The sequence below is a fragment of the Sinocyclocheilus rhinocerous genome, unplaced genomic scaffold (genome assembly GCF_001515625.1).
Source record: "Sinocyclocheilus rhinocerous isolate Xijiao unplaced genomic scaffold, SAMN03320098_v1.1 scaffold383, whole genome shotgun sequence".
NCBI classification, from domain to species: Eukaryota; Metazoa; Chordata; class Actinopteri; order Cypriniformes; family Cyprinidae; genus Sinocyclocheilus; species Sinocyclocheilus rhinocerous.
The window spans coordinates 680090-696121 of NW_015643560.1; the positions used below are offsets into that span (position 1 = coordinate 680090).

The window sequence follows — 16032 nt, forward strand, 5'->3', positions numbered from 1 at the left end:
GGGGAGGCACAGCTTCCCCAAAATTTTGAGGTGAAAATGGGAGGAGGATGATTTAATGTTAATAAAATTCACAATTCATTTCAGTTCATGTCTCAGAATGTGTATTTTTTGTTTGTAATTTCACAGCTGTAATACCACAACATATTACTGAAGTTGGAAAGTGACGCTTTTCTATCGCGAATGTGCTGAATCTGCTGATGTAATTACAACCGCTAAATGATAGAGAAGGGGAGCGGGAGGCCGGGTGAGCGCTGAGCTCTCGTGCCTCCGTTGGTAAAAAAAATGAGCCAATCCAAGTACTTATGATGAGTAGCGATATTGAATATTTGATCGCCAACGGATTAACCAAGCTGTCATTCAAACACTATATATACAATTTAAAAATAAATGGAGAACACGCCTAAGCTGGAAATAGGCTACAGCCTATACAGCCAAAAAAAACTAAAATAAGCGCGTTCACGACAGTACCATTGACGCGAGCGCGTGATGGCGCCGCCACACACTCGCGTCATGGTACTGTCATGAACACGCGTCCACAAGTGACGCCGTAGAGACGAAAATGTGGAATAAAGTCGTTATTTTTGTATTCTTTGTGCAAAAAAGTATTCTCGTAGCTTCGTAACTTTACAGTTGAACCACTGATGTCACACGGACTACTTTGTCGATCATCTTGGTACTTTTCTGGACCTTGAACGTGGTAGTTACCTTGCTGTCTATGGGAGGGTCAGAGAGCCCTCAGATTTCATCAAAATATCTTAAATTGTGTTCCGAAGATGAACGAAGGTCTTACGGGTTTAGAACAACACGAGGGTGAGTAATTAATGACAGAATTGTCATTTTTGGGTGAACTAACCCTTTAACAACTGCATAGCAACACCCTGGCAACCACTCAAGATGTCTTGTCATAATGGTACATAGTGGTAAAAAATGTATAGCCTGTATGCACTGTAAGTCGCTTTGGATAAAAGCGTCTGCTAAATGCATAAATTATTATTATTAATTAATTATTATAATGGCAGTGAGTTTTACACAGGTAAACAACATTAACATTTTCTTCTGGAATGATAAAAATCTACTGAATGTACTACATTTGATTTTACATCAAGTCAAATCCAATTGCTCAATGACTGCCTATGTGGAAGCTGGCGGTGGATGAAGCCGTGCAAGTCAGGTTTTCTCCCTATGACTCATGTGCTCTGTCTGCATAGAGCATCAGGGGAGGGTGGGGAAGACAGCGCGATGCTGGGTTGAAACACAGGCAGGGATTGGACAAGAGTTTTAGGTGTCAGCCAATAGTCTCTGGATTGTTCGTCGCCCGTGGTTACGGCCAAGTGATTGGTCCAGGTGTTGCAGAGCGAGAGGGTAGCACCGAGTCCCTCATGATATTGAGAAGGGCTCGGTCATGGTTGAACCGCTCCTTTTCCGTCCTCCCCCTTCATCCTTCTGCGTGTTATATTAATGCAAAGAGTTGGAAATTAACACTTGACTGAATGAAATGGAGTAAACCCCCACACATGAATGTCCCTGGTGTTCTTTCATTCCTAAACTATATTTACTGGTTTTCACTGACTGCAACATAAGCTTCATTCTGGAAGAGGTCGAGCATGGAGAATCAGAGAAAGAGGGGGATCACATTTATGGCCCTAAACTGCCTACTGTAGACATCTACACTACCGCTCAAAAGTTTGGGATCAGTAAGACTTGTAATGTTTTTTTAATTAAATCTCTTAAGCTCATCAAGGCTGCATTTATTTGATCAAAAATACAGAAAAAACAGTAATCTTGCAAAATGTTATTCCAATATAAAACAATGGTTTCTATTTTAATATCCTTTAAAATATAATTTATTTCTGTGACGTAAAGCTGAATTTCCATCAGCCATTACTCCAGTCTAAAGTGTCACATGATCCTTCAGAAATCATTCTAATATGCTCATTTATTATTAGAATTTTCAATGTTGACAACAGTTATGCTACCAAATATTTTTTTCAGGATTCTTTGATGAATAAAAAGTTAAAAAGAACAGCATGTATTCAGAATATAAATATTTTAATCATAATTGTATACATCACAATATAAATTCAACATCAAAGGGAAATTGTGACCTTCTGTTTGTCCCTGTTGTGATGTACTGTACATCCGTGTGAAACGGTTTCTCGATTGTTTTCTAATTGCTGAGATTGCATGTTAATTCTTTGATTTAAAGATTAGGAACTTTTTAAATAACGATGTGCATGGATGAATTATTTTTTCAGTAACTTTAATTTTGCAATATATTATTTTAGTTTATATTTAATATATACATTTAATTTTGTTTATATATTTAATAACCATGTGGTAATGCCTATTTGTGGTGATATAGTAAATTAAATACTTGTATTTTAAAGCTACACATTTGATTAGATTAAGTTCTCTTTTTATTTAGAACTTGATGGACAAAGGATGATAATAAATAAATTACAAGTCTGTCATCTATTCAAAAAACAGCTTTGCATTATATATTCATTATTTATTATTATTCTCTCTATTTTCACATCACTCTATGTTCTTTATCTCTCTCTTTAATGTAAATAATGTATGCCTTCCTTCCTAATACATATAAACGGTATACTAAAATCTACCGGCTGACACATTTCTACCTTTGCATGGTAAATACTGTCATTCAGCACAGCCCTGTTTACTTACCACGCTGGTTCTATACCAGAATCAACACATGAATCACAAAATTTGATGTACAGTATGCATATTTTCTTTTCCATATTAGAAGTTCACATAAAATAATTCATCTTAGCACTTTTGAAATCTCCTTATCCATTTAAGTTGGCAATTTTACTCATTCTGAAGCGTTTTGTCGACATATTAAGTAGAATTTCTCTTCTAGTCAATGTGCAATCGTAGACCAGCCTGAGTTTTCTCGTGCAACTGTGCTGCGTTTTAATGCAATTTTAACATGGCCCAGGGCTGCTCTGGGAATGCCAGGAGTGGGACGGGAATGCACAACTCACAGATTCCACAGAAATCATATAAAAGGCCAGTTCAAGTCTGCTGAAGAAAAGAGAGATAGTTGTGTGTCAGAAATGGGGGGGTCATTGCTATGACAATCCGGGCTCTGAGTGGCAGAGAATGGGCCTTGTGTCTGGGCTGGTACTGGGGTACCAGGCGCTGCTGCTCTGCGGACAAAAGCTGCAATGTAACTGTGGCGGGGAGTGTGAGGGGCTGGAATGAGAAGCTTCTGGAACGCTGCAGAGGAGGAGAACAGTTTAGTGCATTAATACAGGGATGGGTCTGTGAGGCACACACACACACACACACTTTGAGACCTGCTGGTAGCGCAGGAGGAGGTGTGTGGGGGGCTCGTGTTAATGACAGAGGTCTTTCTGCTGCTCACAGTGCTTTATTTGTTTACAATTGCCCCCATAGTCTTGCTGAGACAGACAGAGGGAAGGGGGCAGAGGAGCGAGGCTTATTATGTGCTCATGGCATTACTTGCGTGAGCAGACGCATTTGGCATGTGCCGAGCTGCACTGCAGACATACGTCCAGCTCCTGGTCGGACACTTGGCACTTTAAACACTGATCTCAGCCGGAGTCGCTAGTTTTACTGGAGCTTTGAGTTGAGTTGGCTCCAGCTGAGAGTTCCAATCGGGTGCATTATGGGAATGTTGTGGGACGCCGTATCTCAGTGCGAGGAGATGCGCTCTGTCGCTGGGAAGGAAGACAGACAGCGCTGCTTTCTCAGCTGTCCGAGGGCTTGGAGGGTTAAACCCCTGGCTTATGAATGGAGACATGGGGAACTGGAGAAGTATGGCACCTTCATTCCACTGCATTGTTGGACCTTCATCCTACGGTTTCTTGCCAGACAAAGAGAGCTGTTCTACGTCTATATCTTCGACATCCAAGCTTATCTGCTAAATTACGATGGTTCAAGGTGGGTCCAAAGTGTCTGAAGTTTTGTGTTAATTTCTTTCATTTTGAATCTTGGTGTGCTAGTAGAAGAGGTAGTTTGAGATAACCATGGTTCTCCCTGGATATTGCTCTCTTCCTTGATGTTTGGCCACTTTCATACCGCTCATTGTGTGTTCAGTTCATCCATTTGTATGTCTCTGCCAACTCTGAATGTATGTTTTCTCTCTGTTTCCCTCAGTTCAGCTGTTGAAGTCTACAGATCTCGGACGCCACAGCCTCCTCTACATAAAAGAAATGGGACAGGGCTGCTTTGGCAAGGTGAGGCCTTTTACAACCCAAACGATACCGTGATGTGGCCCTGAGAAAATAGCTGTGTTTTTGAGTACCCTACTCATGGGGTTGACTTTGCACACAGTACAGTGTACGTGTAATGCTGTCATATTCTCATTATGAGCTACTGTTAAATGAACAGTTTTAGATAAATGGCACACTCTCTAAAATCTATGCTGCCAGTTTCACAGGTGGCAGGTGTGAGCTATGCTAATGTGCAGTTTGGGCTGGCTTTCAGGTTTTGCTGGGGGCGGTGAATGTTGGACTCAGTACCACACAGGTGGTAGTTAAGGAGCTAAAGGCCAGTGCCAGTGTACAGGAGCAGATGCAGTTCCTGGAAGAGGTCCAGCCTTACCGGTACACACCTTTCCTCTTACTCCATTTTTTTTTCTCTCCACCTCATCTTATGTTATCTTATGCTGTATGCTGAACTATATTACACTTGTGTCAATACATCTCATTTGAGCCCCTTTCACACAGTGCGTCCCGGAAAATTGCCAGAGTGCCTTCTGTGTGAACGCAAACACGGATGGGGACATAGTAACATTGCCGGGATCAGTCCCGGAACAAGCCCTGTGTGAAAAAAATGCAGGACCATTGCCATAAAGGGTGTGTCGTAGTGATGACGCACTCTTTTACTGGGTGTTTTGAAGGCAGATCAACATTGACGACGAAAAAAATATGTGCAAACTGGAATGAAGCACTGATAAGTGAGCTCCACACTATCCCCGCTGAAGCTGAGATTGTTCGCCAGCTTAGTGGAACGGTACGCGTCACATTGCATGTCACATCGTAATGTCACGTGTCTTTACGGGATTTTCACGGGATGTGTGTGAACACGCGCACAGATTCCGGAAAATCAATGGCAGTGTGAATGAACCAAAATCAAACAATCCCAAATTATCCATGTATTTTCCGAAATCTCTGTGTGAAAGAGGTTTTGGTGGCACAAAATAAAAACAACATTAACAATGGCTGTTATTTGGAATGTGTAACTAAACGGTTTCTCAAATGAGCAGTGTTTTTAATGTTTGAGTGTGTGAATCCCACAGGTTGCTCCAGCATCCAGCCCTCCTGCAGTGTCTGTCCCAGTGTTCAGATATCACGCCCTACCTGCTGGTTATGGAGCACTGCCGCCTGGTAAGCCACTGAGTACCAACTGCTTCACCCACTGTACTCAGAACATACTCTGAGTTAGTTTGACTACCCTTTAGAGTCTATACTAGCAGTCAGCAATCTTTTTAACATGCCATTTTTATAATATATCCATTATTAAACAATGCATTGAATTACACCTTTATTTTATAAGTATTGTTTTGAAAGCAAGAAACTACAAACCACATGAGTTTTTTTGAATCCAAGTGGCTCTGTGCTGTCCAGTTGACCATTCTTTAAGCCACACCTTCTAAATGTTACTGACCAATCCGAGCTTAGCAACTCTTGCCATAGAGTATAATCAGATTTTTGTTCTTTTGTCATGTAAGTCTATGGAGAATTTGGATAGTCTTTAAATCCAAAATAATACAGAAATAAAAGTTTGTTGCCAGGTCACTTACAATAGTGACACAAGGAACACAGAGAGGATGCATGCAGTATTTTTTTTTTGTACCATTTTCATTTTTATATAAAAAATGAAATAATTATATAGTTCATGCTGTGTATTAAACAGTCACCCTCAATTCCAAAATGATCATGCAACATGTGCAATAACATCTACAGTTTCTCCAAGTAATGTTTATTACTTTCCTATAATGTATCATATTTATTGATTTTTAAGTATACTATAGGTAATAGTACCTAAAGAGTTCACAGTACCATAGGGAGGATGTTGTCAAAATGTTCAAAACAGTTCTAATCACCATCAAATTAGGCTTTTTTATTTGAGTGTGGCATAGGTGTTTGTCTTGATTCTGATTTCACAGTTTTAGCAGTTTTAATAATTTTATTGCATAATTTAACAATTTAAAGAAAAAAAAACATTGTTTCATTCTAAGACAGAAAAGGATAATATTCTTATAATATAACTTTTTACTTTATGAGCACATTTACTGAAAACATGCTGCTCACTGACATTTTCTATTCATTTCTGTAAAGCTGGTCTGAGCATCCGGAGCTTAGCATAGGGTTAATTAAACAGCTTAATGCTCCCTCTGCTGGTCATATTAGAAGTTGTTAGAAACTGACACAATGCGACCAGAATTACAGTTGCTGGCAGCAAAAAGGTAGTGGACTTTATGATAACACAGATTAGCATTCTTGTGTTGTCCTTAAGAATGGTGTTTACTTTATGCAGGGAGATGTTAAAGGATACCTCCGTAGCTGTCGGGCAGCAGACTCAGTGACTCCTGACCCTTTGATCCTTCAGCGGATGGCATGCGAGATAGCTTCTGGTCTTCTGTACCTTCACAAACACAATTACATTCACAGGTGAGGATCCAGTAACCTTTGGCCTTCTCCCCGCATATTGATCCACCCGCCGCTCACTGGACGTCCAGCTCTGGTGTCTCCTGGCAACAATATCCTGGTGCTGCCTGAGTACATGTCACAGACTCCAGCATCAGTGATTTTGTTGCTGGGGGAAAACCCCTTGCTCAACAAACATCATCAATTATTTGTAAGTCACCCATGAAGAAAATGTTAGATGACACTGCAGACTTCCTTTGTCACTCTGTCATGAAAGTTTGCCAGTGACAGGAACTATAAATGATGCAAACATTGCTCCACTCTGTCCTGTTCTCAGTGACCTGGCCCTAAGGAACTGCCTGTTGACCTCAGAGCTGGCAGTGAAAATTGGAGACTATGGCCTCAGCCACAGCAAGTACAAGGTGAGTCTGTGAAGGCTTTTTGGATTGCAGCCACACTGATCCTATTATTTTGACATGTTCTCATTATTTCTTCTTATTCAATATCAATGCATACTTTCCCTCTGTTAGGATGACTATTATGTGACAGCAGATCAAATATGGGTTCCTCTACGTTGGATTGCCCCAGAACTTATTGATGAAGTCCACGGCAATCTCTTAGTAGTGGACCAAACCAAGTCCAGCAATGTCTGGTGAGAAATAAATCAGAGAAAAACACAGAGGACAGAGGTTCTCTACCTTGAGGTCACAGGAGATTTATTTTGTATTAAATTGTTATATTAAGGTTTTCAGCTTAATTTTTAAAGATAAACCTGTATATAAAATATGCCAAAATATGTGCACTAAAATGTCACTTCAGTGCAAAGGTGAACTCAGTATAATGATCAGGACACTGCAAATGGTGAATGCAGAATTTACTTATTTGGATACTCAATTTTGGTAATGTTTGGCTTATCCAAGAAGAGATAAGCTATGCTTTCAAGGATAATCTTGGACTTTGACAAGCTTCAGCACAACACACAAGCTCAGCACCTTTCAAAAAGGTAAAATTTATAATCAAAATTTGCAGCCTACAATATCCTGAAGTATATTTCTTAATTCTGTGAAAGTTCCCAGAAACTTTGGAATAAAAAAAAAGCATAATCAACAAAAAAAGCCTCTGCCCTGTGACATACTATATATGTGTAAAAATTAAGCTCCATACTTTTTGCACTTTAAACAAATTTCCAACCAACAGACGGTTTGCTGTGTTCTACGTTTTTTTTTTTTTTTACTCTGATCATAATCATCATGAACCACCCACCCTTACGTCTGCCAATCGGAATCACCACATCCAAACCAATCAGTGTTACCCTCCAGAGACACACCCTCCAATTGCATTCCTTTTAAATACATGTAAAGCAATCAATATCTTCCAACCACAGGTGCCTTGCACCAGTCATTGCCATTTCCTCTGGCAGGACCAACAAATCAATACTCCTCAAATCCAGTGTGGTCAATCATTAATTTCCCCCCTCTGTAAGGCCATCAATCATACATTGATCCAGTCCTGGGCGCACACAGTCATTAATTTTACCCCCACACACTCCAATCATTGTCCATTTAATCAAGAGCAGTCATGCATACAAGTATACCACTCCATTCCCCACTGGATACTAAACAATGAATGACCCCACTTTAAGTCTGCAAGGCTACAATCATGCTAAACTGTTCATATTTCATATAATCACAAATGGGTTTCTAGCTATCGTCCATACTAGCATCCATTTTTAAGTACCCATAAAACAATAAGATAATTGAGCATTGATAAAAGAGCATTATCAAACTATAGTAAAATGTAGTTTTTGGCCCTATTCTATTGTAATCATTTACAATCAACCAATTCTGTTTCTTATAAACATTAGTTTATAGTCTAAAATATTGGCTTTTCTGTTGCGTGTGTGAGCAGGTATGAGGTAATGCAGTTCTGTTGGCTGCAGCCTGAGCAGAGGCCTGTTGTGGAGGAAGTCCATCTACTGCTAGACTACCTGTGTGCTAAGGGTGCAACTGAGTCTGAGGAGGACTTTGAGAAGCGCTGGAACTCTCTTAGGCCAAGTCTGGGCTCCAGCAGCTCTCACAGGACACCTCACAGGACACCTGAAGTAGCCTCTTCTACTTCTTCCTCATTTCCTCTACTTGAACACTTCTCTATGGCAGAAAGCTTCCAGTCTGAGAATGGGGATGATATATTGACAGTAACTGAGACCAGCCAGGGTCTCAACTTTGAGTATAAATGGGAGCAGGCACGAGCTCAGCAGCCCTACTGCTCTTCTTCAGCTAGTGGACCATTGGGAAAGAATAATCCCCATTACCAGGATGTGTATTACCCTCTTAGCAATTCCACGGGTAGCTGCAAGGGTGAGAGCCTCCCTCTTGGGGTTTCTCCATCCTTCTATGTGTCAGACGATCCAGGTGTGGTTCCAGTGCTAAGTGCACACAGCCCCTCAGTAAGTAGTGAGTACTACATCCGCATTGAGGAGCCAGTTGATTGCAACATCAACTTAGAAGACACCAATCTTGATTACAGCCCAAGACTTGAAGCCAGTAACAGTAGCTTGTCCTCTACAGGCAGGAGGAGCCCCATTGGGTCTCAGCCAAACACCTACTGGTCAGCAGCTAAAGAACCCATCAGTAATGATTATGATTCAGATAGTATCCTAACCACGGAGCCACTCCACAGAAGAGTTCCAAGCTCGGTAGAGATAGACCAGTCAGAAGTTTATTTTTCTTCCAATGACAGGCACAATTTACAGTGTGAACAGTCACCTCAAGCAGGGCCAGATGTTCATTTGATAAGAGGGCATGGTTCAAACTCTGATCAGCAGAGAAGAGGGTCGGGAAGCCTCTGCCATAGACTGGAGGTGGTAAAGGAAAGCCCACTTGGAGTTTCAATCTCTCTTAGTAGTCCCAGCTTGGCACATTGTGACCCATACCTTGAGTCTAACCAGAGAACTGTAGAAAGAAGTATGGCCAGTGAGGCCTATTATGACATGATGGGCCCCTTACAAAAGAATGTGCCCAGACCCCACTACATGAGTATTGATATTGACGCCGGTGATGGCCTTCTTTTGGGGAGGGGGAGTGCTGATCCAGAAGATGATGATGATCTGTTTTCTCAGAACATGTTAACTAATTGGAACTCCAACCACTCAGCAAACAACAACAGTTTAAGCGATCGTACACAAGCTGTGGGTTTTCGAGATGCATACCTTGATTTACATCACCTGACACCCTCTTCTCAAGTCGGGAATTTGAAATCAAGAGCATTGGAAACAAGAAACAGTTGTACATATAATTCCATCGATTCAATCAAAGACCACTCATACATGGAAGCCACAGATAGTACACCCACTGCTAGTAACCCTCACGCTGACTCAGAGGGTGGTGAATACCTACATTTAAGCCCTGACAGTACTCAGGATGTTGAATCATCTTCCAAATGTCATTCTGTCACAGAAAGTCAGCATATTTATACATGGCAGAAGAACATTGCTCATAAACATATCAAAAACAATACATCAGACTTCCGTGTAGGAGGTTGCGGCAGAATGAATCCATCAACTCTTCCATCGGAGCTGGTAGTGACTAAAGAAAACGTGTTACTTGAGACAAGGATATCCCCTGCACAAAAACTGAAACTTGGGACTGATGGTTCTGCTGGAGTGTGTGGAAAAATGGTGTCATGCCCTAAGGATCTGTCTAGGACTGTCTCAGAGTGTAACCATTTGACAGACGGCAGGATGGTGCCCGACAACTCCAGTATAAATTTGGTGAAAATTAATGAATGCAAAGACGACTGCATGGACATCCCCTCTGGAGTACTAGCAGATTATCCCTTAGACTATGCAGAGGTGGGCAGTATTGACCTAACTCATAGAACACTGCAGAGAGAGACTGGGTCCAGACACTGCGAGGACACAACTAATCTTGCCTCTAGCAGCAGTCCCTGTGAGGGCTTCAGCCCTGATAGTTACCACACGCCCATTCAGCCGAAATCCTTAGACAGTGGGTATGAAACAGAGAATAATGAATCCCCAGAGTTTATCTTGAAAGACCTTGAAGGGAATCCAGCCCTTAGCACTAGTGTAGAATCAGACGAGTGTGACATGTTGCTCCAGATGGACCTAGATGAAGATGTCAATGTAATCCTCCTGCATCCATCCAGCAGTCATCTACCACTGATCAGCCTTGATGAGAGGAATCAGTACAGAGACTCTGCTTATTTTTCTGACTATGACATGGAGAATGACAAGAGCCCCAGTGAAGGGGTCCACATGTTCTTCAGCCGCCAAGATCAGGATGATGTCTTTGAACTCAAAGCAGAAAAGGAGGGCTCAGAAAAGACATTTGGGAGAGAGGGACGTAACATGGAGAGTGAGAAGGGACATGACATATCTGTGCCAAAGGACAATAGTGCAGCCCTTAATGCTAAACAATTGTGTCTTAAAAAGACAAGCCCAAATCTGTGTTCATCACCTGCATTGGTTCCAGTGATTTCTATGCTTTCTCCCTTTCCTCCAGAGATGGGGGGTTGCTTGACCAAGGAGTCAACTCCAGATGATGGTATTGGGCTGGAATCTGATCACTCTGGAGAGGAACCAAACTCTGAATGCTACTCTTCCACAGTGTCTGAAGGTTCTTCCTCAACACAGGAGGCCTCAGGTGTGGAGGAGCAGGCTAATGGAGACACCAGAGATTTTTCCTCAGCAGAGTCTCTAGGCTCAGACTCTACCATAGTAGACTTAAGTGGGGAGGTAATCCAAGCAGAGGAGCAAGAGGCCTGTAACAAACAGGACAATCCGGAGCAATGGATTGGAAACAACGAGGAAAAGGAAGATTCAGTGGAAGAAGGTGGCATAGGTTCAGCACTTTCAAAACCAAAGCGTGATGTATCTTTGGAGAATATTCTTCCAGCCTTGCCAGAAGATCTAGATATTCCAGCTCCACAGGGGAACGGAGAGAAGGTGGATGAGGAGGATTCAGAGGATAGTGATGAGTCTGATGAAGAACTTCGTAGCTACAACATACAGGAGCAGAGTGATGAAGAGTTCCCTGTGGTGCCTGTCATTGTGAGCGATCGCAGCAGTGCACGGCATCTACGCAGCCTCCTCAAAATGCCCTCCATACTGACACAGTCCTTCTGCGATGAGCTGGAGAGCAAGAAAAAAGCGGTGTCATTCTTTGATGATGTCACTGTGTTTCTGTTTGATCAGGTTTGTAGAATTATCTCTTGTAGCATTGAGGTAGTGCATTAAAGGGTTAGTTCACCCAAAAATGAAAATTAGCTTGTCTTTTACTCACCCCCGAGGCATCCTAGGTGTATATGACTTTCTTCTTTCAGACTAATCCAGTCGGAGTTATATTAAAAATTGTCCTGGCTATTCCAAGCTCTATCATTGCAGTCAGCTGGTGTTGCAGTTGAACAGTCCACAAGTCGTCAAATAAAGCTCGCGCATTCATAATAAAACGTGCCGCAGACGGCTCCGGAGGATGAATAAAGGCCCCCTGTAGCAAATCCATGTGTTTTTGTAAGAAAAATATCCATATTTCAAATGTAATAAACACTTTTCTCTCACTTCCGCTGACTGTCATACACTGATGCAGTTCCGGCGGGAGACGCAGCACGTCGGCGTTGCGTGATTAGTGACTAATGCGGAGAGAGAACAAAACAAAACACCGGTCATGAATTAGAAGTAAAACACAAGCTAATTTTCATTTTGGGTGAACTAACCCTTTAAGTAGCATGTTATGTTCTTTTCATTTCAGAAAATACATTGATTTGTGCAGTGCTAATGTAACTCACAGCCTGTGTCTTGCTGTGTATCGACTCAGGAGAGCCCCACGGGTGAGCTTGGGGACTACAGTTTTCCTGTGGAGGCAGAAGTCAATTGCCAGGCTTCAGAGGTGGAGCTGCCACGGTCCCAGGATAGGGATATTTCCCCTGAGGATTCACCAGGAAGGAATGTCTCAGAAGAAAGTGAGTGTTCAATAACAATTCCTTTATATTGATTAGATTTTTTTATTTTGTTTAGTGACATTTCACAAGCCTCTCACACTAAATAGGTGGGGCATTTCAGTGGCAAGATGATTTTCCATTGATGCAAAGCCCTTCAACATCAGAATCTGGCTCTGAAGAGATCGCTACACCACCCAACTCGCCTGTCAAGTCTCCAGATGAAAAACCAGCACCTCCGCTTTCCCGATTTAGTGTCTCTCGTTTCTCCATTACGCATGTGTCTGACTCTGACATGGACTCCATTGGAGGTCAGTTCTGTTAACATAAAGACATGGTTGATACAGTTTAGAAACATTAGGTGCTAGATCTAATGCTTTTACATTTGAGTTTGTTGCTGTATGCAGGGTTGACATTGAAAATTAACTAGCTGTCTCTTTTTGTCACACAGGTAAAAGTGAGAATGAAGCCCAGGAGTGAAGGGGTCATTAACCCATTTAATTGAAGAGGTGTTTAGAACCCGTATGGTTTGGTCTCATCAGACTGTGGGCTCTCCTGAATCGCCATATTTTTGTTCTTTTAAACGTGCTTGACAAAAGGGTCCTGTCAACCTGATATAATGTTTGGACACAGTGCCTCATATTGTAGTGGATTAGCCAGCCCCTCCCTTGTGTTCCTAGACAGATGGTGGTTGAGTGACAGTTTTTTGAGGACAAAGCTATAAGAACAGAAAAAGAGATCTATATAACACAACATATTTATTATCTATGTATTAGAACATGAAGTATGAAGATTATAACTTATTTGCACAATTCAGTATCATGCTGAAATCATCCTTTTTTTTTTTTTTTTACACATCATATTGTAGGAAACAATATAGATACAAGTCTGCTCTCCTCATTTGCTTGTCAATATGTGGTTTAGAGTCTGAAAGATCTGTCATAGTGCTTTAATTTTTTTCAGGTTGACCCAATGAGCTGCATAAAACAGAGTTACAAGATGTCCTGCCCTCATAAAAGAAAGACCCACATTTATTATTGAGGGTGCCAAAAATTATGTACACTGAGCCCCTCACTATAAGCTGCTCAAAAGTGATATTTTCTATATTTGACCACTTTTAACAAAACTTTAGCTCAGGGGTGTTAAGCGTATGGTACAAAACTAGATTATATTAACAATATAAACCATCACACTTAAAAGTCCTCATACAGTCTTCAACAGCGTTTTGCTTTTTTTAATGCTGAAGAACTTTCACACAGCAACTACCTGCACTTTATTATTGACTCGAGACATCTTATTCAAAAGTGCAGTTTAATCATTAACTCATTAATACTACTACTTCTATTTAGATATCCCAAATATTTTACAGATGACAGTGATATATTACAGTACTTGATTGTGCTGAGAAGCAATGACAGTATTGCAGGAGAACAGATAATAAACCAGCTATTTTCCTTCAACTAGTATGGTAGCATGCATATATACGATAGCTCACAAATGGGTCATTCCTGTTACGCAGCAATTCAAACTTAGACTTTCAGAAATATCAGGCACTTGAACACTTTAAAAAAGCTCATGTGCTACAATCTGAGTGCTCTGAGGATGGCAACTTAATGTGAGAAATAGAAGAATTTAAGTTGCCATTTAAAAAGATACATCCAAACTTTGCTATATGGCACAGTCGATCACCTGTCGTAATGCTTCTTGACTGCAACTTTTGGATGTTTTCATGAGTGCAAGGTTTCACTGTTATAGTTAAAATAATCAAACGAATATAATAGCGATTTAAATCAAGTCTGTTTTTCACGCAAAGCTATTGTATGACTTCTGAGGAATTAAATAAGCTACATTTATGGTGCTTTTGCCATATTTGGAGCTGTAGCTCAGACATTCAATTCTTTGTGTTCCAAAACTTGAATTTAATATATCATCCAGTATGACATATGATAGGGGCATGAAAATGCACAGCATATGACCTGATGGTATGATGGTGATAAGTTTACTGGTGCTTGTAAGGATCAGAACTTTAGGAAGTCTATCACAGCAGTCAGTCTCGTGCATGAATAACTTTTGCTTTGAATCAGAGTGCTACAGGAACTGATTTCAGGAAAAAACCAGCGGGTTATCAAAGTCACAGCTGTACACTTCACACCTGTGGTACTCAGACACATAACCAAGTTAAAGAAGGAAGAGTGACCATCTCGTCTGTGAACAAAATGTGTTACAAACAATAATGGCAGCTCCTGCAGATCTGATCCTTCGTCTGTGATGATGCCTTGTCTCAGAAGTGTTATTTTTGTTAAATCCAATAACAAATAGATGTTCAAAAATATACTACAAAACAATTCAGATGGTCCAGATGGCATGTGGGCCTCATGTGTTTCTACAAGTTTCTCTCAATATATTTTGTCTTTTGTCCCTATATGATCTGAGGTGTTACACTGAGGCAAGTTATGACCTGTTTTACACGATGATCTGTTTAAATGTAACGTACAGCTGTACCTGTCATGCTCTGCCTTGAATCACTGGAGCCCATACACATTTGTGCCAATACTGTAAGTCACAATCACTGCACCTGTACCCACGCTTTCTCGCTGTATGCCTTTCAAGAGTTTTATACTGTGCTAAATCTTGCAGCAGTAGATACTTTTTCTCATTCAGAATATCAGTGCTTCAATCGGCTGGTTATGGTTGCCAAAGAAAGGTCAAATGAAAGTGAACTGAATGAAGCTTTGAAGGGAGAAGTCTGTTGTTACTGCCTCATAGCTGTCGAACCGTATGTCCTCACGACTCATGCCTACTGTACTATTCTAAAAATAAACCAAACTATAGTTTGTCCTTGTGCCTGTACCTATATATATATATATATATATATATATACATATATATATTTCTATCATGAGAACTCTCGGAAGATTTTTAGCATGGTAATGGATTTGACAATGTTAATGTATTTGTTCTTGGTGGGATAGATCTGCTACGCTGCTGCTGCAAAAAAGTACAGGAACTTGCTACTGCCAATACATAAGCCGATATGGTGCTGTGAGTATTTTAGACATACTGCTGCTGCACAAATAGCATATAAAATAACCCGTAGCAGATCTATACAGGTGGAGCTGGGGAAGGTGGAGGGTTTCAGAGGAACTCTGAAAGCGCGTTGCCATGCTCAAGCAAATGCTAATCAGCCATTTAAATGTAAAGCAGCGAGCTAATTGGCTGCGTATGCAAAATGAATCAATCAGCTTCTGTCAATCAGCCTGCGCCATCTAGCATTTCATGACAGAACTTGGTATATACAGTATATATGCATGTGCTCAATCTGAGGCCCTGTCCACACGAACGCGGTTATTTTTAAAACCGCAGCTTTTTCTATGCGGTTAGGCCGTTCGTCCACACGCAAACGCAGCACCAGTTCACTGAAACCGAACATTTTTGAAAACGC

At 41.1% G+C, this 16032-nt stretch overlaps 1 protein-coding gene across 1 annotated transcript in view; it reads left to right on the forward strand.

Annotated features, from left to right (window-relative positions):
- LOC107757347 (serine/threonine-protein kinase LMTK1-like) overlaps positions 1-15401 on the forward strand; it is a 50114-nt gene extending 34713 nt beyond the window's left edge. The window contains exons 4-13 of the mRNA XM_016574787.1: positions 4144-4223; positions 4474-4592; positions 5288-5375; positions 6529-6662; positions 6976-7060; positions 7169-7290; positions 8544-11850; positions 12470-12614; positions 12701-12901; positions 13042-15401. Coding sequence (XP_016430273.1) covers positions 4144-4223; positions 4474-4592; positions 5288-5375; positions 6529-6662; positions 6976-7060; positions 7169-7290; positions 8544-11850; positions 12470-12614; positions 12701-12901; positions 13042-13070 — 4310 coding nt within the window. The 3' untranslated portion in view covers positions 13071-15401. The remainder of the gene's footprint in view (positions 1-4143; positions 4224-4473; positions 4593-5287; positions 5376-6528; positions 6663-6975; positions 7061-7168; positions 7291-8543; positions 11851-12469; positions 12615-12700; positions 12902-13041) is intronic.
- Positions 15402-16032: the final 631 nt, after the last annotated feature.